This window comes from Hyla sarda, chromosome 4, assembly GCF_029499605.1.
Source record: "Hyla sarda isolate aHylSar1 chromosome 4, aHylSar1.hap1, whole genome shotgun sequence".
Taxonomy (NCBI): domain Eukaryota; kingdom Metazoa; phylum Chordata; class Amphibia; order Anura; family Hylidae; genus Hyla; species Hyla sarda.
Genome location: NC_079192.1, coordinates 69807050 through 69827658, shown reverse-complemented (window position 1 = coordinate 69827658; position 20609 = coordinate 69807050). Strand labels below are relative to the sequence as shown.

Sequence of the window (20609 nt, the reverse complement as noted above, 5' to 3'; positions counted from 1 at the left end):
TACCTCTGCGCTGCTTTTTCCCTATTTTCGAGCTCAGGACCCTTACCAGGAAGTGCTGTAATGCAAGTTCTTACTATTCTCTCTGACCTCTCTCTGAATTTCATGCGACCAGAAACAAAACGTCAAAAGTCACATGGTCTCTGAGAAAGTGTGGCTATGCTGCAGTGTGTGGGTAGATTCCCCTGGAGACCATGTGATCTCCGACATCTAGTAAATCCCACATACCTAGCAATCTGCCCACCCATTGAAGTATAGATTTGCTTCTCTAGTCACACAGAACTCCAGTTACAGTGGGTGGGATTTACAAGACATCAGAGGGTACATGATTTCCGGGGGAACACACACACACCCCTACACCTTATTTCCGCAGCTGGGAAACTCTGGTTCTGATGGCAGCTGCTTCGGTATTGCCAGTCAGCTCTTGTCTTCTCACGGGCGGGTTTGTGTCCCTTTGCCTCCCTCCGTGGCTGTGCGGCCCTCTTGGCTGAGGACCTTTTCGGTCATCCTAACTACCCCTTGGCTGAAGGCCTTTAGGTCATCCTAACTACCCCTGTCTTGGCCAGTACGTGTCTTTTTGTCGGCAGTCGATTCCACTCTCCTGCCAGGACGCTATTTGGCCCAGCAGGCCTCCAGGGCACCCATTTCTCGTTGCATTTGGTTGGTTTTCGGATCAGTTTCCTCTGGGCCTCGTCCACATTCCTCTGCAGATGGCTCTATTCAGTCTCTGGACTGGCCTTCCTTTCCCTGGCGGTTGTTTTTTCCACCCCAGGGACTGCTTTTGTACGTCTCATGGTCTCTCTGTTCCCCAATGAGGCGACAGATAAAAGGAGATTTTTTTTTATACTCACCGTAAAATTTCTTTCTCGTAGCCTTCATTGGGGAACACAGCACCCACAAGTTTACAGTTCCTGGTCATGTTGTTTGTTGCCTGTTGTTTCTTTCTGGTGTCCTTCGGACGTATCTCCTTTGTTGTTTGGCTTTTCCTACTGCTTTGTGACAACTGATTAGCTCAGAGTCAGTGGGCGGGTTTATCCTGCTGGGAGGAGCCGACTTCTAGTGTCAGCCTCTTAGTGGACAGCAGCATAATACCCATGGTCTCTGTGTTCCCCCAATGAAGGCTACGAGAAAGAGATTTAACGGTGAGTACAAAAAAAAAAAATCTCCTTTTTGATATATATTACAGAACAGCCATACTTTTGAAAAAAAAAAAAAACTGCTGCACAACCTCTTAAGAATTTCCTTAGATGCAGAGAAGACGCTACCTGCTACGTTCACTCTCTGAGACTGCTGAATATAGCCAAGAACATATGTACACTGCCACTCTTCTTATGATCGGTGGGGGTCTCAGCAGCCAGACCCCATTGATCAGATACTTATCACCTATCCCGTGGATTCCTTATGGGACAACCCCATTAAAGTAGGCCATCAATATGCAATTTGTGGGGATGTTATATGCAGTAACTTAGCACAAGCCATGTCTGAATTTCAGTGAATGGGGGTAAGCTTTAGTATCAGACAGTGATTGTGCCAGTCTGCTGACTGGCAAGGATACCAGAGATCACTATTTTGAGGTAAGTTTTGTCACCTTCAAATTGTATGAGAAAACCAGTCCCTTTTGTCAATTTACATTTGAACCTAATATTCTTTCATCAGCTTGAATCCCATAAATATGAAATATTCAAGACCTTACAGATGTATTTTATTCAGAACTGAATGCCTGTTAACTCAAGGGATGAAGCCTAAACTATTACAGAAGTGGCAGGAGACCTACATAGCAAACAGCAGAAAGAAAAACGGGTCCTGCTGTGCTGTGTGTACGCTTGGAGCTGTCCTTAAACGGATGGAAAACCACATTAATCTGGAGGGAAACTGAGTAGCAGTGATAATGTTCAGGAGGTGATAAACAACAAATGATGTGGATACTTACTCCGAGATCTATGAATGTTCTAACAACACAGGCAGCCAGGGAACGTTCTGCACACTCTGAGAGAAAACACAGCGATAAGTGTCTGCTTTTAATGTATGCTCACTGGTTACTCATCAGCAGTCATTCTAATGTGTGTTCTGAGAATACTAGCTAGTTCCCTTTATGCTGTCTTTAGGAACATTTTCATATAGTGCATGCATGCTGTTTAGTGACAAGTAAAGTAAAAAGGCCAAGTTTACAAAGGGACCCTCAGTGCAGTATTTGGCATGGCTGTCTTTTCTACAACCTCTAAAGATGATAAATAAATTAAGTGTTTGCAGAACAGTTACCACTTAAAAAAGGCAAGAAATACTTTCTGTTAAATAAAAGATTGTGGAGACAATGAGCAAAAACAGAACATAAATGCCAGAGATAAAAAAAAAAAAAAAAAAAAACACAAAACACAGCAGTAGTAGATACAATGCACAGTGCACGGAAAGATTCACCCAGTTGCTTTATCTGCATGATTATTACTAATGTAGTCAGCTAAAGGCTCAGTAGCTACTGATCTGTACTACGCCTAAAGGTGCTCTGTATCACTGTAAACGTAACACTTCTGTAATATGGCATGCATTTGACTGTGCCACAGTTCTTTTTCTGCCATGGCATACATTAGTCACCAAGGTGGAACAAGTAGCAAGTCAGCCATGTCTAATTTTTCCGAGATCCTCTTTTTGGCAAATCTTCTCGTCCAAGTGATCACAGCAGTCCACATTCCCATAATGGAAAACTGAGTAACTACCTACCTAAGCTACATTCAAATTGACTGGTCTCTCCATCCAGAGATCTTACCCCAGACATCAGTCTAATTGCATCATGCATAAGCAAGTTCCTCAGGTCGTCTCCAGGACACAAAACCCTCTGGCACTCATAGTGGATTTTCTGGTGATCTCAACCCGTTGTTCTTCTCTCATGGATGAAGAAGATCAAAGCAAAGGGATTTCAGCTGTCTTGGTGGCCCCTGATTGGTTTGGTCACTTGTGATACACAGATGTGACCAATCTCATCACAGGTTCTCCTTGGTTAGTCCATTGTTGATGCTGTGATATCAGCTTCAGAAATGTACCATCCCTTAAAAGGAAAACTGTACTGGACAACGTTTGGAAATAAATGTTCCGATCTCTGTTTTTGCTCTGCGGGGGTCGGCCTCGTCCCTCATGATGTCATGGCAACGCCCCCTCAAAGCAAGTCTATGGGAGGCTGTCACACTCCCTCCCATAGAATTGCTTTGAGGGGGCGTTGCCGTGACATCACGAGGTACGTGGACGACCCCCGCAGCGCGAAAACAGCTTTTGGAACGTTAATTGCCAGCAGACATAACTATATAAAGAAACTGACCAATGATTCAGCATTTTATATTCACCAGATTGCACAATACCAAGAGAAGGAAAACAACAAATGACAAGGAATCCTGCACGCTTTGCTCTGAACACACAGTTCTATTTTAAGTCCAGTAAGAGTATAATGGGCAGCGCGAGGTCAGCGGCACACGAGAACGGTGCACAATTACTAAGATTACTGTGTACTTGTAAAAATATTTAGTGACTTCTGCACTTTTGGCTAGATAAAGCAGGCATTAATGCGTAATGAGCCATTGCTGGAATAACAAGGGGCCAGAGTAAATGCTTGGTCTTCCAGCGGATGCTTCCCAGCGTCATCTACACAAAGGTGCAGAGGCTAACTGCATGAAGGCTGACGCTGCTGCCATTATGGTTCAGTATGCCGCACATCATTTTAGGAAGGCAATTTTACTGTAATTTCATAGTGAACTTTTCACATCTCTCAGAATAAATGTTGATGTGTGTTCATTCCATTAACATTTTTCTTTATTAAAGGCCCTTTTTACCAAACAAACACACAGGAGCGGTTAACTCCAAGTTTGCCTTTCATTTAAAAGGTCTTAAAGCAGATGTCTAATCATAGACTTAAAATTAGATATGTCATTAAAGGACATCTGCAGCAAAAGACAACTTATCCCCTATCCACAGGATAGGGGATGTGTCTGATCGCGGGGGTCCGACAGCTGGGACCCCCCCGATCTCCAGCACGGGACCACGGATCACCCGTGCAGGAGGCGTGCCGGCCACATCGTGACGTCGTGGCCGACACGCATCCTCCATGTATCTCTATGGGAGAGGCGGGGAGGCAGCATTCGTGCCTCCCCGCCTCTCCCCATAGAACTGTATGTGGAGGGGGCGTACCGTTGACTTCACATAGAGTGGCAGTGCGGAGCAGCAAAAAGGAGATTTTTTTTATGCTTGCTGTAAAATCTCTTTCTCGAAGGATCCATTGGGGGACACAGACCGTGGGTGTATGCTGCTGTCTCTAGGAGGTGTGACACTATGGCAACCAAAAAGTCTGCTCCTCCCAGCAGGATATACCCGCCCCCAGGCCCTGAGCTAATCAGTTTTAGTACCAGAGCAATAGGAGAAGACAGACAGGTCAAGGAAAAAACACGAACTGTCCGAGAACCAGAAGAAAAAAACATAACAGAACACACCCTCGGACAGAGAACCAAAAAGAAACCCCCAAAAAAGGGCGGGAGCTGTGTCCCCCAATGGTTCCTTCAAGAAAGAGATTTTACAGTAAGCATAAAAAAAATCTCCTTTTCTCTATCGGCTCCATTGGGGGACACAGACCGTGGGATGTACCAAAGCCGTCCCTTGGGTGGGTAAGGAATCAGACAGGTGGACGGTTGGACCACCGCTGTCTGCAACATCTTACAGCCCAGAGTAGCATCAACCGATGCGAAGGCATGAATTATGAAGCACCTTGAGAAAGTGTACAAAGACAACCATGCAGACGCCATACAGAACTGCAAGGCCAAAGCCACGTAGCGGGGGGCCCAGGATGCCCCGAAAAACGGGTGGAATGAGCCAAACCCCTGAAAGTGGAATCTTCCCCTTGCAGCGGTAAGCTCCCAAAAAAGAACAGACCGGATCCACCGAAAAATGGTGGACGTAGAAGCAAGCTGTCCTATACAACGACCTTCCGGAAACACAAAAAAGGGGGGTCACACTGCCCAAAGGAAAGAGTGACTGAGGAGAGAAGTCCGAACAGCCCTCACCACAACCAGATTGTGGAACAAACGCTTCCAGAGATGAGAAGGAGCCGGTAGGACGATGTTCTCATTGAGATGAAAAAGTCAAAAACCATCTTAGGTAAGAAGGACGGACCTGGACGGAAAACAACTTGTCCTGGTATACAACCAGGAAGGAATAACGGCAGGAGAAAACTACCAGCTCTGACACCCTCCTAACAGAGGAAGAGCAAAAGGAATGCCACCTTCTGGGGAAGGAGGCGAAGAAAAATGTCCCTGAGAGGGTCAATAGGGGTGCCTTGCAGCGCACCTAAGACCAGGTGTAAGTCCCAAGGGAAAAGAAGGGGACTGATAAGGAGGGGCAGCCTGTGCCACTCCCTGAACCAGGTTCGGACATGATAATTGAACGTCAGAGGACGTCGAATGGAAAAGACTGAACCTTGACCCTTAAGCAAGCTGAAAGCCAACCCTAGGGCCAGCCCAGACTGGAAAGGGAAAGGGGTCGGAAGGAAAACCGCGACCAGAGAAAAAAGTTGAGTTTCACACCAACGGAAACAAGACCCCCAGGTATGGTGGTAAGTCTTGCAGAGGAAGGCTTGTGAGCCCTCAACATGGTGCAAACCACTTGGGAAGAGAAACCGCGGGTCCTCAGAAACGCTGTCTCAACCGCCACACCGGCAAAAGCAGAGACGGTAAATAGGGTGGCAAGAGAGACCTGAGCTGGGAGATCTGGACAATAGGGAAGGAGAAGCGTTAAGTCGTTCAGGAGTCTGACCATGACAACGAACCACGGGTGGGTCCCGAGAATGGCGGGAACGCCCTACTATGAGTTTCCTCAGAACCCCGAAAAGAGAGGAAGGGGAGGAAAAACCAGACAAGGTAGGGCAACGCCCAACAACTAAACAGATAAGGTAGGGCAAAGCCCGATCAAGAGAGAGGAACGCTTCGGTTGTGGCGGGACAAGCAGAGGTCAACGCCAGGAGCGCCCCAGGGGTTGCAGATCACCGCTAACACCCCTGGATGTAGGGACCACTCGTCTTGGACGACTGAGGACCAACCGAGAAGACCACATCCCAGGGACGGCCGGAAAGAAGATAGCGGAGATGGCCGGAAACTTGAGTTCCGCCGAGAAGAGAAATTCCCAAGAATCAAGCAAAGAAAATTTTTTCCCTAGACTCCAACATGTTGAAGGGGAAAAAGGCTTCTCGGGGGACCCAAAGCCCCAGACCGGCCGGTCCCTGAAAACACCTCCCCAGCCCAACAGACAGGCAGGGAGGGGCAGGAAGGAACGTCTCTGAAAAATCAGGGGGGAAACGAAGCCACCATAGAAGGGACTGACAAGACTGTCAAGAGGCAACGGAGATCTGTCCCACTGAAGAGAACCAGTAGGGCAAATGGTATGGCCTACACCAACCGACCCAGGACATCCATGTAAAAGCGAATGGAAAACTGGAGCAGGGTGCCAAAGTCACCGGACTCTAAATAAGAGAGTCGGACGATTGTTCAGCGGAGTCAAAAGCGGGCAGAGGCCATGTCGAACTGGAGCCCCAGAAGAGCAGTTGGACTTGTCCCGATAGACCATCCAACCGAAGTGAGACAAGGACTTTAGGTTGAGACCAAGACTCTCCAGGATCTGTGCCCTGGCTGGAGCTCTGATCAGGAGGTCGTCCAAGTCAGGGATCACAGAAACAACTGATGTCCGTATTAAAGGGCTATCACAGGCGCTAGGACTTGGAAAGGGTCCGCGGAGAAGTGGCCAGACCGAAATGGAGAGCCACAAAGGAAATGACCGTCCGGAACTGCAAAGCGGAGGTACCGCTGATGACCGGGAAATAATGAGATGTGGAGACAGGTATCTTTGATGTCCACTGAGGAGCGAAAACTCCCCTTGACCATGGACGCCAGCACCGAACGGAGAGACTCCATTCGGAATGGGAAAGCAGAAGATGCTGGCTGAGATACTCGAGAACCAAGATTGGGCGAACAGAAACTCTTTCCTTGGGGACCACAAAGAGGTTGGAGTAAACCTCGAGAACTTTCCCTTGAAGGAAACAGAACAATTATGCCCTGGATAAAAAAGAGCTGGAGCGCGCCCCGAACTGTCTTCGCTAAAAGGGGAACCAGAGGGTCCAGGAAAGAAAAAGACAATCCCAAGGAAGGGAGGCAAATTCGATCCTGTATCAGTCGTCTACCACATCCCTGACCAAGGGATCCTGAATGTGTGTGGTCCAGGCATCCCGGAAGAGTAAGAGGTGACCAACCACCCAAGAAAAAGTTGGTGGGTGGGGCGACCCTTCAGGCCGAGGAAGGCCTATGGGTGGGATGAGTCCGGAAATGGGGAGCCCTCTACCCGTGAAGGCGCCAGGCTGGACCCTTTGGTTGAACCAAGGGTCTGCAGGACCGGAAGGAGAATGACTTCCGATGGCAAGTAGTTCTGCGAGCCTTATCCAGAGGTATAAGGAACTCTTACTGCCCGTCGCCTCCTTTCTTGAAGGTTGTGTCGGCATTCAGGCTAAAAGTCACATGGAGTGACGGAGGGCTACCAGATAGCCTGTGGCAAAGGCAGCACAGCGACTGCGCATGAGAGCAGAACACAGAAAAAAACTCAGGCTGAGGAGCACCGGAAAGCTAGTTCAGATAGATCCTCCGGAGGAATCCTGAATACTACCTGGCGAAGTTGGGAGACCATACTGAAAGGGCATGAGACACCCAGGCAGAAGCAAAAGCAGAACGAAAGAAGGAACCTGCTGTCTAAAAGGCAAATTTTGCCAAAGTCCCCACCTTTTTTGTCCGCTGGATCCTGAAAGGCAGCCGTATCAGTCAACGGCAGGACAGTCGCCTCAGAGAGGTCGGAGACCGGTAGATCCACAGTTGGAGAGGAGGTCCACCGAGCAATGAGGTCCTTGGCGAGGGAATACCGCGCTTGAACCTTCTTGGTTTTCTGAAACTTCTTGTCAGGACGCCTAGAGGCAGATTCCAGAAGGACGTCAAATTCAGCGAGAGAGCTGAAAGTCTTGAGTGCCGGTCGGGTACGAAGAAAGGAAACTTCTGGAGCTACGTCCGAAGTTCCTGGATCCTTTTAACTGGAAGGTGTCTCTTATGGCTGAAACCAATGAGTACACCACATCAGGCATATCCGTGCGGTCCTCTGAGTCGGAGGCCGAAGCAGAAACCTCATTCATAAGTTCTCCAGGTGAATGGGAACGAGGTGAGGTAGCCCTGGAAGAGGTCAGGCACAATGAAAGATAACTTCTGGAGCCATGTCCGAAGTACCTGGGTCCTCTAGATGGAAGGTGTCTCTTATGGCCGATGCCAATGAGTGCACCATGTCCGACATATCCATGTGGTCCGCTGAATCAGAGGCCGAATCGGAAACTTCAACAAAAAGTTCTCCAGGTGAATGGGAACGTGTGAGGTGGCCCTGGAAGAGGGAGAAACTGACCTGGTACGCGGATCTGGGGAACCAGAGCGGCGACCATAGAAGCGTCCTCTAGGGGAGCGACGCTTGCTACCAGCTGGAGTAACAGGGCAATGCCTGTGAGGGGAGCGCCTGTGCCTGCCAAGAGACTCGGGGGATGAGTCAGATGAAACCCCCTTATGACGCTGCAAGAGCGTCAGTATAGGGGGAGAGCGGGACCCTCTGGAGGGCCGGAGTAGGGAGGAACCCTGGAGCCCTTCACAGGGGGGTCTGGGGAAGTGATGTGTAGGTAGAACAAACGGGTTCAGCAGAACCATACATTTTAGCATTACAGCCCCTAAAAGTGTATGTTTAGAGGGAGGAACCTGTCTGGGCTCAGACATAAGTCTCACCCAGCAATGGCATTTTTCTACATCTGAGATAAAAGAGCCCAAGATCTCAACTTGAGAGGCAGAGCAGATATCCCCAGAGCTATCATGCTGCCCGCGCTCTGAGGAATCCCCGCCGGCCACAGGTGGGCGTAGCTAAGACTTAGCTCCGTACAGGGCCCGCAGTACATGCGGCCGATAATGGCGCCCACTCCCGGTCCCAACACATATGTGAATGACAGGGGAAGGGAGCGGGCGAACACACTGCCAGCAGCCTCGGCTGCCGAGACAGCGATATGCAGCCCAAGCTGCACATTCAAAAGAGTGAAATTCGCAGCCGCAGCTCGCAGGTGGGCGGGGCTTATCAGAGCCCGCGGCTGAGAACATGTGGCCGAGATAATGGTGCCCGCTCTCAGCCCTAATCCCATATGCGGCCGCATGTGCGAACGCAATGGGAAGAGAGCGGTGAAAAACACCTTCGGCAGCTATTACACGCTGTCGACGGGAGGAGAGACGGGCGCGAGATGCGGCTGGACTGAAGCCGGCACTCGCGAGAGAGAGTCGTCAGCCGTGGCTGCTGAGGGCGGAAACTGGCCATGGTGCCTGAATACAGTTTCACACCACTGCATATGTCCCTCAACCTAAAACTAAGAGAGGGTTTTTAGTCCCTCTTGAATAAGCCCCCAGACCACCATGAAAGGGTTGCCCAGGAAAAAATAAAGAGTGGGCGAAAAACTAGGGGTCTGCAGAGGTTGCAAGTCCACACCTGAAAGGGGGAAATACTCACCTCAGTTGAAGAACTTACCTCATGAAGTCTTCTCTATGAAGTCTTCAGTCAGCTTTAGTTAACTGCATTACGCCGAGCTACCATGTGCGAGCAAGGCGAGCAGGAAAATAGGGTGACCCGGACCAATGAGGTACAACCCCAGGCGCTGACCTTTGGCGAGAGGGGGTGAACAGCGCATATACGCAATGTCTGTGCCCCCTTACTCGCAATGGGGAAACAGTGAGCCACAGTTCCTGAGTCCCCACCTGAAAACAGGAAAAAAAAAGGAATAAAAAACTAACACATTCCCTAAATCTAGGAAAATAATAAAACTCCAGACCGTGTCTACCTCCTTAGACACTAAGCTTAAACTGATTAGCTCAGGGCCTGGAGGCGGTTATATCCTGTTGGGAGGAGCCGACTTTTTGGTTGCCATAGTGTCACACCTCCTAGAGACAGCAGCATACACCCATGGTCTGTGTCCCCCAATGGAGCCGATAGAGAAAGACAACTTATCCCCTATCCACAGGATAAGGGATGTGTCTGATCGCGGGGGGGGCCTTATCCTGTGGATAGAGGATTAAGTTGTCTTTTGCTGCAGATGTCCTTTAACTATAGGTTTAAGTAATAAATGAACTACATTTCTAGCTCTGTTGCTTTAGGGTACATATACATACATATATATATATATATATATATATATATATATATATATATATATATACACACACACACACACTCATCTACCCCTTTATGCTTTTCACTGCAACTCTTCCTGTGCAAACAGCCTGCCAGTACCTAGGCACCAACTCAACATTCATTAAAGGGGTGCTTCGGCCAAAATCTTTTTGTCTATCAATAAGAGAAAGTTGGCATTAAAAAAATAACCCAGGACTTGCCTCCCTCCACTCCCCCAGTGCCTCCTGTATCGCTGTACCAGTCTCTGTGTAGCGATCCTCTTTCTGTTTTTCGGGCCCAACATGCAACACTGCAGCTCAGCTAATTGCTGACCAGAGCGGGGTCCGGGCAGCAGGAAGAAGACTAGGGCCTTTACCCAATCTATCACACTGCTGCTCAGCCAGTCACTACCAAGGTAGAACACCACTGTGACGGGCCCCAGAAGTAGGAAGAGGATCGCAGCAGAGGCCAGGATGGCGATACCGGAGGCACCCGTGAAGTGGCAGGAGGTAGTCTTTGTTTATTTTATTTTTTATGCCGGCATTTTGGGCTTATTGATAAAGGGGTACTTCAACCAAAAAATTTTTGGTTGAAAAGTGTTGCTTTTCACCTGAGAACAGCACAGCTAAATGCATCCATAGACATAGAACTGATCAGTGTAATTAGCAATCTACTTGTATAGAAGAAGATTGCAGCAGAGTGGCAGGAGGTAGGTGAGGAGACCTCTGGCTGCCATTTTGACTCCTCACCATCTTGGATTACACCACAGGTTGCCCAATAAGCCATTATAATACTTTAGATGCCGTGATCAGACACAGAGATTTTTATAGATATTCTAGAAGCAATTTTAAACTCACCATAGGAGCGATCCTCATCCGCTTTCTCCAGCAGGTACTGGTGCAGCTTAGTAACATAGTCTGTCTCAGGCTCTGTAAGTAATGAACACAATACCTCTTACCTAAGAAAATCCTCTAGATAGCTTTTTAGCAGTAGCTGTATTCCTTCAGTCTCCTCCCAGATGTAGTTTAAGACTTTGTCAATGGCACCATATAATAAGCCAAAGTAACAAGTGAAAAATAAAATAAAAATATAGGGATTTCTTTGAGTACTTTAATAAAAAACCTTCTCTTGTTGAGTTCATTAGGAAACACAAGCACTATGGGATAAACTGCTGCTACTGGAGGTCTGGCAGCAAAAAAAGCATTCACCACTCCTTTCAGGCTAATACAATAGGAAGTTAAAGCACAACTATCATTAAAAACATTTACTCATTGAAGATTCTCCTCTGAATTCTGACATGGCAGTAGAGAGGGTCATAAATCTCCAACTAAGGATATAGGGAAATATGACTTAAGATATAGGGAAATGTGTTCACACTCAAATTAGGTACTAACATGTAACATACATTCACATACAGGACCATGTCTACTAGTAGGTCACTTATACCCCAGGTGACGCAATAGAAATAAATAATAAACAAAAAACACTGGTGCTCAAAGTCTTCATAGATATGATTCATATCTATTGAGACCTCAAGCTCCAGTGTTTTTTGTTAATTATTTGTTTCCACACTAAGTTTATGGTGTACATTTGCCACATGGTGATGGGAGCTATGATGGTAGAGAAACGACGTAAGACCGCTTAAGCCACCGATTGGCTGTAGCGGTCACATGCCAAAACAGGGAGCCCGTCAGAGGTTAATCTTGCCCAGCCATAGATTTGCATGTGTACACATAGAATTTATCTGTATTTCTTTTGCCCTTATACACCCCACTTCCATATTTAGTTTGTTGGAACGAATTACAAACTACACATTCACATCCTTTTTGTGGGGTATGACGCCCTAGGCCAAATGTCTTTTTATACTTCAATGCCTCATACCATGTCTAGACATCCCTCGTTCTTGAAGGAATAATGCTGCTCTCTCATATGTCTTCAGCACTGGATTCAAGAGGTGGCAAAGGAAAACAAAGAAGTCTGCGTGATGACTGGAACGACCTAACTATTGGAAGAAAAAAATACTTTTGCTGTAAAAATAAAATAATCAGATGCATGCCTCCATGAACAGCAGCAACCTGCTTCCTACCTTATAGTGACGTTTGAGGTGTTCTCCTATGCAGTCACTGTCACTATCTGACATGTCACTGAAGTCTCTCCATGTTAGTTTGTCTACGAAACGCCGTCTTCCTGTGTCACAGGCTGTAGGTGCACTCGGATCCTAAGAAAAGTGCAGACACTAGATCGGTCTACTCATCCTCCGATTTACTAAAAACTCAATCTCATAAACTACTCACCTCATACATGGAGAGAAGTCCACAATGAACTAGCTTGTCCAGGATATCCTGGCACACGATATATGTATTCTGACATGGCTGGAAAACAAAGAAGACTTTGGCAAAATGAAAGCATTCTGAATAAATCGACACTCATGTCATAGATAAAGACAAGAAGAAAAAAAACACACTGTAGGAAGCATACCGGCATGAGCAAAATATTTTTGGGCAGCAAGGAGCAAAGACACATGATCATTTCAATGATCTCATCCTGGGTAAACAAAATCTCCACCAAACACAGACTGGGTAGCTGAGCCAGGAGTGCGTGAATGGCACAAGCTGCACGAAATAGGAGAGGAAATAAGTATTATAAGAAGCAGTGCAGGCAGATATGATCCTCAGTGAGGGTCATATTCAAAACTCTTCACGTCCAAAATTGTGCGCCAAATTTTTGCCGCAAAAAAGTTTGTCAGATATTCAAAGTGTTTTACATGAGAATGATCCAAGGTTTACACCAGTCACACCAGTTTTGGAAAAGTGGGCGTGGTTATGTAAATGTGATGTTTTACATGATATTTTCAAAGGGGTGAGAGTCAATTTTACTTTAAAAATTTCCCACCAGCTCTTTGCTAGTGAAGAAATCACAGAAATAGTTGTAGTTTTTGTTCTCTCTTTTTTTTTTTTTTTTTTTTTTAACCCCTGGACACGTTTTATTCATGCAGTTATTGCTTGTATGCAAACAACAACTTTTAGGGGTACTCCCCCCAAAGGGGTTAACCCTAAAACTAGAAATCCCCCCGTTTAAAACTTCAATGTTTTATTATAACTCTTAAAATAAAACAAATAGGAAACAACATTAGTGTTTGGTGCACATTTAAGAACACGAACGTTGCTCAGCTTTTTGTATCTATGAGTCCACTAGTATATCAGTCTTTCACACTTTCATATGGCTTTTAGCTTTGGGCTCATATATGTCTTTCTGTCTATGCTGGCGTTATGGTCGCTGCTTAAAATAAATCGCTAGCCATCTGCCCCCCGACGTTTCGTCAGCCCACGCTGACTTTATCAAGGGAGTCCGGCTATATAGCCGGACTCCCTTGATAAAGTAAGCGTGGGCTGACGAAACGTCGGGGGGCAGATGGCTAGCGATTTATTTTAAGCAGCGACCATAACGCCAGCATAGACAGAAAGAATCCCTGGAATCCCCGGGGGGATTTGTTGTTTATATTGCTTGTATGGGCACTAGTAATCATGGAATATCATGTGAAATGCTTCCACCAAAATTTTGCATAATTCAAAATTTTGCACCAAACTCTGCAACACTGGCACAAAAAAAGAAAGATGGCAGTAGAAAAAAAAATTGGCGCCAAAAATATTGAATTTTGGCGCAAAAAAAAACTAATGTGGCATAAAAAATTTACTCTCACATATTTTCAAAGCAACAAAAGAGACCTTTGAAAATGTGAGGGGGGAAAAATATAAAAATAAAAAGGTGTGATTTATATCGCTGGAACAGAAATGACAGTAGATTTTGAATACTATATATCTGTTCTCAATATTATTTGAAAGGATTCTGTAGACATCTTAGGGTACGTTCACACTGAGAATATCCCCCCCCCCCCCCCCCAGAGAAACTCTGGCTGAATGTCCGTTTGTAGCAGGCGCCACTGATTACATTGGTGGCAGGACCGCGCAGATGTGGGCAGCCTCAAAGATGGCAAGAGAGTCAGATGGAATTCCTACGAAATAATGAACACACTTATTCCTTGGACAGATGTCCATTCTGCTGGAGGAATTTCGCTGCTGCGATTCCGCAGTGTGCACAGAGCAGCAGAATCCCATTGAAAACAATGGGACTCTGCTGCTGACGTAATGTCGCAGTGTGAACGAGCCCAAAGAGTCATACAGTTGACAAATGGAATCTCATAATGCAAAGTTCAATAAATGATGCAACACTATTGTTTTCTAGGGAATGTAAATATTCCCTATAGGTCGACAAACACATTTACCTCCTATAGATTCATACAAGAAGACAGGCAGTAGAGAAGAGCTTTTTTGGGCAAGTTCTTGTATACCATCTAGCGATTCTCTGCATAGCACATATATATCATTTGAAGGGGCAGAATACAGCACAGTGCAGTGGCGGAGGATGTATAGGCTGTGACGGAGAACATCCCATCGCTGGCCGGAAAATCCAACATCAAACCCATGAAGAAGAATATCTTCTGTTATCTTAGGGAGTTCAGCAAGAAGTCTTGACAGCGAGACACCCTGAACAAAGGTAATGGCAGTCAAAAGATTTAGGTTATATTTGAGAGGTTCAATACGAAATTACATATCATATGCAACAGAGCAGTATTTAGTCTATACATATTGTACAGTATTATCTTAGTATTTTCCCATAAACAATTGTTTTCCAAACGGTCTGTCTCCATCTGTTGCAAAACTACTACTCCCAGCATGGCCGGACAGCCAACTGCTGGGAGTTGTAGTTTTGCAACAGCTAGGGACATACTGTTTGGAAAAAACTGCCATAGACTGCAGCTAAAACTATGAAGTATTTGACAAACTATCATGATGCACAAAACCAGTTATATATAGCTCTGCTGCTACATCATTGGATAAGTAGTAGATCTTTAATGCATATAATGTATTTTGCACTTACAGTACCTTCCCATCTCACCTCGTACTATTTCATAAACAGGCATGAATGTGTTGTTTTACACTTTGCATTTGGCCTGCCTACAGTACATGCACCTTGTAGCATCAGATCTCCATGTTATCTGAAATCCTTGTATATTCAGTAACCATATGGCCTACAGCATCTGCAGCTCTTATTAAATACATTAATTCATAAACGTGCTGTGTGAATAAACTCTACCTCTAGATCCACAGAAAAACCATATCATACATCATGCGTAATCTGCATTATTGTAATGGACGCTTGTATCCCAATGAACTCTAACTTTGGTTATTTTGTTTCTGTACAAAATTCCCAGGGGATCAAAATTCCCAGGGGATTAAGTGAGTACTTACAACTCTGTATTTATGGAGAATAAGTGCTGAAATAATGTGAGAAGGCATGACGGCTGTACAAGTCACGGCAGCTGAAATACAGAAAGGCAGACAATGGAGGAAAGTGTTAGGGCTCATCCACACTGCAGAGTTTCCTCTACTTCTCTATGCAAAAATATGTTAAAATGGAAAGGAGCAGTGCCTCATAGCAAGAAAGTATTTGTGGGAAGTAAATATGCCTCCTATATCCACTAATAATGACCCACTGTATTCAGAAATAATGCCCCTGGTGGTCAGTAACACCCCCACCCCCAAGGCTTATAATAATGCACCCTGTATTCAGTAATTATGTCCCCTCTAGACTACCTCTAGTAAGAGTTCACCTATATTCGGTAATATGCACCGTTGTAGTCGGTAATATGACCCCTCTGTGGTCGGTAATATGCCCCCTCTGTGGTCGGTACTATTCCCCCTCTGTGGTCGGTACTATGCCCCCTCTGTGGTCGGTACTATGCCCCCTCTGTGGTCGGTAATATGCCCCCTCTGTGGTCGGTAATATGCCCCCTCTGTGGTCGGTAATATGCCCCCTCTGTGGTCGGTAATATGCCCCCTCTGTGGTCGGTAATATGCCCCCTCTGTGGTCGGTAATATGCCCCCTCTGTGGTCGGTAATATGCCCCCTCTGTGGTCGGTAATATGCCCCCTCTGTGGTCGGTAATATGCCCCCTCTGTGGTCGGTAATATGCCCCCTCTGTGGTCGGTAATATGCCCCCTCTGTGGTCGGTAATATGCCCCCTCTGTGGTCGGTAATATGCCCCCTCTGTGGTCGGTAATATTTCCCCTCTGTGGTCGGTAATATTTCCCCTCTGTGGTCGGTAATATTTCCCCTCTGTGGTCGGTAATATGCCCCCCCCTGTGGTCAGTAATATGCCCCCCCCTGTGGTCAGTAATATGCCCCCCCCTGTGGTCAGTAATATTTCCCCTCTGTGGTCGGTAATATTTCCCCTCTGTGGTCGGTAATATGCCCCCCCCCTGTGGTCAGTAATATGCCCCCCCCTGTGGTCAGTAATATGCCCCCCCCTGTGGTCAGTAATATGCCCCCCCCTGTGGTCAGTAATATGCCCCCCCTGTGGTCAGTAATATGCCCCCCCTGTGGTCAGTAATATGCCCCCCCTGTGGTCAGTAATAACTTTTAGGGGGAGGTTTATCAAAACCTGTCTAGAGGAAGAGTTGACCAGTTGCCCATAGCAACCAATCAGATCGCTTCTTTCATGTTTGAAAAGGCCTCTGAAAAATTAAAGAACCGAGCTGATTGGTTGCTATGGGCAATACAGAAATTTTTCCACTGGCCAGGTTTTGATAAATCTCCCCCTTAGAGGTTAACCCCTTAAGGACTCAGCCCATTTTGGCCTTAAGGACTCAGACAATTTAATTTTTACGTTTTCTCCTCCTCGCCTTCTAAAAATCATAACTCTTTTATATTTTCATCGCCAGACTAGTACGAGGACTTGTTTTTTGCGCGACCAGTTGTCCTTTGTAATGACATCACTCAATATATCATAAAATGTATGGCGCAACCAAAAAACACTATTTTTGTGGGGAAATTAAAAAGAAAAAGGCAATTTTACTAATTTTGGAAGGTTTCGTTTTCACGCCGTACAATTTACGGTAAAAATGACGTGTTTTCTTTATTCTGAGGGTCAATACGATTAAAATGATACCCATTATTACATACTTTTCTATTATTGTTGTGCTTAAAAAAAATCACAAACTTTTTAACCAAATTAGTACGTTTATAATCCCTTTATTTTGAGGACCTATAACTTTTTTATTTTTCCGTATAAGCGGCGGTATGAGGGCTCATTTTTTGCGCCATGATCTGTACTTTTTTTATACCACATTTGCATATAAAAAACCTTTAATAAATTTTTTATAATTAATTTTTTATAAAATGTATAAAAAAAAGAAGCAATTTTGGACTTTTTTTTTTTTTTACGTTCACGCTGTTCAACGTACGGGATCATTAACATTTTATTTTAATAGTTCGGACATTTACGCACGCGGCGATACCAAATATGTCTATAAAAATTTTTACGCCTTTTTGGGGGTAAAATAGGAAAAAACGGACGTTTTACTTTTTTATTGGGGGAGGAGATTTTTCACTTTTTTTTTTACTTATACTTTTAAATTTTTTAACATTTTTTTTTTACACTTGAATAGTCCCCATAGGGGTCTATTCATAGCAATACCATGATTGCTAATACTGATCTGTTCTATGTATAGGACATAGAACAGATCAGTGTTATCGGTCATCTTCTGCTCTGGTCTGCTCGATCTCAGACCAGAGCAGGAGACGCCGGGAGCCGGAACCGGGAAGGTGAGGAGACCTCCGTGCGGCGTTCTGAATGATCGGATCCCCACAGCAGCGCTGCGGGCGATCCGATCATTCATTGAAATCGCGCACTGCCGCAGATGCCGGGATCTGTATTGATCCCGGCATCTGAGGGGTTAATGGCGGACGCCCGCAAGATCGCGGGCGTCGGCCATTGCCGGCAGGTCCCTGGCTGCGATCAGCAGCCGGGATCAGCTGCGAAATGACACGGGCATCGCTCAGAGGCCCGCGGTTATGCACAGGACGTAAATGTATGTCCTGGTGTGTTAAGTACCACCGCACCAGGACGTACATTTACGTCCTGCGTCCTTAAGGGGTTAAACTGCCGGGATCAGACTGAAGACCAATCTTACCAACTGTGTTACAGCTGGCAGCCGGCGTATATAAAGCAGCTCTCTTTGCTGAACCCCCCCCCAATGCTTTCCTGACACACCTGTATGTGAGGCTACCAACCTTCCCCACAGACAACCCTTTTAAGAAGTCCAGCTCCCGTGAGTTAAGATGAATGGTTCTACACAAAACCTAAAATGCCTGAGTCTGGCAGAGCCAGGGCTTGTCAGCCTCTCTGCCCCTGGACTTGTCCCTTTATGACATCCATAAGGCATATGGACAAAAGCTGCCCTGGACAGGACAACTTTCTTAATGGATTCTCCTACAATGAAGGAAATGATACGTGATCCACTTAGGCTTCTGTTATGCAATGATAAATAGTAGTCTAAACAGACATTATATGAGCTATTCACTGACCTAGAATAGTGAACAGAAGCAGAACTTACAAAGATCCATTATATGTATCTCAATAAACTGATTTATATTACTATGTGTTCACGAGCATATCACAAAAAGAGTGTATCTTTCTATTAATAGGAGGCCATAGAGGCTTATATCATTGGCGCAAGGTCACCTATCTACTTGTGAAAAGTGCAATCCATTGTTGTATTGTTGCAGCCCCCACTTTATTGTTCTGAGCTGCTGTCATCTGACAAAAGATCACTTCAGCTGTATACGCGAATCACCAACATATCAATGTGTTCAAAAGGCTCCCAGACAAAAGGATTGAGGGAGACGGAGCAATTTACATTAATGAAGAGGAAAGAAATGAGAATAAATCCATCTGCTGCTCGCCTACGACATGATGTGGGGAGGGGTGAATGATGGGGGGCGAGAGGCTGCAGCACGGTGACAGCTCAGAAATAAACAAACTTAACTTCATCACGTAGTGATCTTCTATAAGCTCATAATATAAGTGTTATAAAGGACCTGAAATCAACCCGACTGCAAGAGGAAAACACTGGCTCTAGGAGAAGTACGTGTGAATTAGTATTACATGTGAAGACTGAAGTCAGAAAGAGAGATTATGACTTAAAGGGGTACTCCACTGCTAGACATCTTATCCCCTATCCAAAGGATAGGGGATAAGATGTCTGATCGTGGGGGTCCCGCTGCTGGGTCTCCCTGCGATCTCCCGCAGCACCCCGCCAGGTTTCTGTGGCAGTGATTTCTGTCCGGAGAGGATGTAGCACCATGACTAAGGACTGTTAACGGTCGGTGACGTGGGTTTTAACTCACTAGAGAACTGTTTGTCTTTTTGTTTATTTTGGACTTTCTTTTTTAACATGTACCATTAAAGGTTACATTTTATCCACTGTGGAGCTGGAGTTCCCTCTTCCCCAATTCTCCTACTTGGATCATCTGGTTTCACCGAGGATATGGCTTGGCTTTCCGCTCTCATGCTCCCTGCAGATGTATCTCCTTGACTTAATGGCACCCATGGTGAACTGGAGTCTTTTTGTTTTACTATTTTTTTCTCTTTAAAAGGGTATGTTACAGATCAGTTGCATATATGCGCCCTGGTTTGGCCATGTGTAAGCCAGACATTGGCCAACCATCTAATGTGCATTGCGGCCTCCTGACTCCTCCCTGAATGACTATGTTGAGAAGGAGAGAGAGAAGCATTGGGTATATTTGATTTCAACTGCCTGATCCCTTTGTGTTTTAGGAGATAAAGTGCAAAAATCTGTCCATAGGACAACTTCTAGTCAAGTACTCCACAAATCTGGCCTTTATGGATGAGTGGCAAGAAAAAAAGCCATTGTTGAAAGTGAATCACAAGAAATCCTGTTTTGAGTTTGCCACAAGCCATATGGGAGATACAACAAACATGTGGAGAAAGATTCTCTGGTCAATTGAGACCTAAATTAAACTTTTTGGCCTTTGCAAAACGCTTTGTGTGGCGGAAACCCAACACTTCCCATCACCCTGAGCACAACATCCCCACAGTAAAACATTGTGGTGGTAGCATTTTGATGTGGAGATGCTTCTCTGTAGCAGGCACAGGAAACTGGTCAGAATTGATGGAAACATGGACAGAGCCAAGTACATGGCAGTCCTTAAAGAAAATGTGATGAAGGCTACAAAAGACTTGAGACTGGGATGGAGGTTGATCTTTTAGAAGGACAATGGGGGAGATATATCAAAACCTGCTCAGAGGAAAGTTGCTGAGTTGCACAAAGCAACCAATCAGATTGCTTCTTTCATTTTTGAAAAGGCATCTGAAAAATGAAAGAAGTTACTTGATTGGTTGCTATGGGCAACTCAGTGACTTATCCATGTTGACATGTTAATGTCCGAAAACGGCCCAGTCAAAGTCCCAAACCTGAATCCAACTGTGAATCTATGGCAAGACTGGAAAAT

The 20609-nt window shown here is 45.6% G+C and overlaps 1 protein-coding gene across 7 annotated transcripts in view; it reads right to left on the bottom strand.

The window, feature by feature from the left end:
• The window catches only part of GPAT2 (glycerol-3-phosphate acyltransferase 2, mitochondrial), a 60607-nt gene that overhangs the window by 1598 nt on the left and 38400 nt on the right, over window positions 1–20609 (bottom strand). For 6 of the 7 annotated variants that reach the window (XM_056571368.1, XM_056571367.1, XM_056571372.1 and 3 more), the window contains exons 14-21: window positions 15546–15616; window positions 14519–14780; window positions 12715–12848; window positions 12531–12608; window positions 12323–12454; window positions 12118–12238; window positions 11094–11165; window positions 1928–1983 (exon numbers count right to left, since the gene is read on the bottom strand). In XM_056571368.1, the coding sequence (XP_056427343.1) occupies window positions 1928–1983; window positions 11094–11165; window positions 12118–12238; window positions 12323–12454; window positions 12531–12608; window positions 12715–12848; window positions 14519–14780; window positions 15546–15616 (926 nt within the window). The remainder of the gene's footprint in view (window positions 1–1927; window positions 1984–11093; window positions 11166–12117; window positions 12239–12322; window positions 12455–12530; window positions 12609–12714; window positions 12849–14518; window positions 14781–15545; window positions 15617–20609) is intronic. The other variant, XM_056571373.1, reaches the window with a different exon arrangement.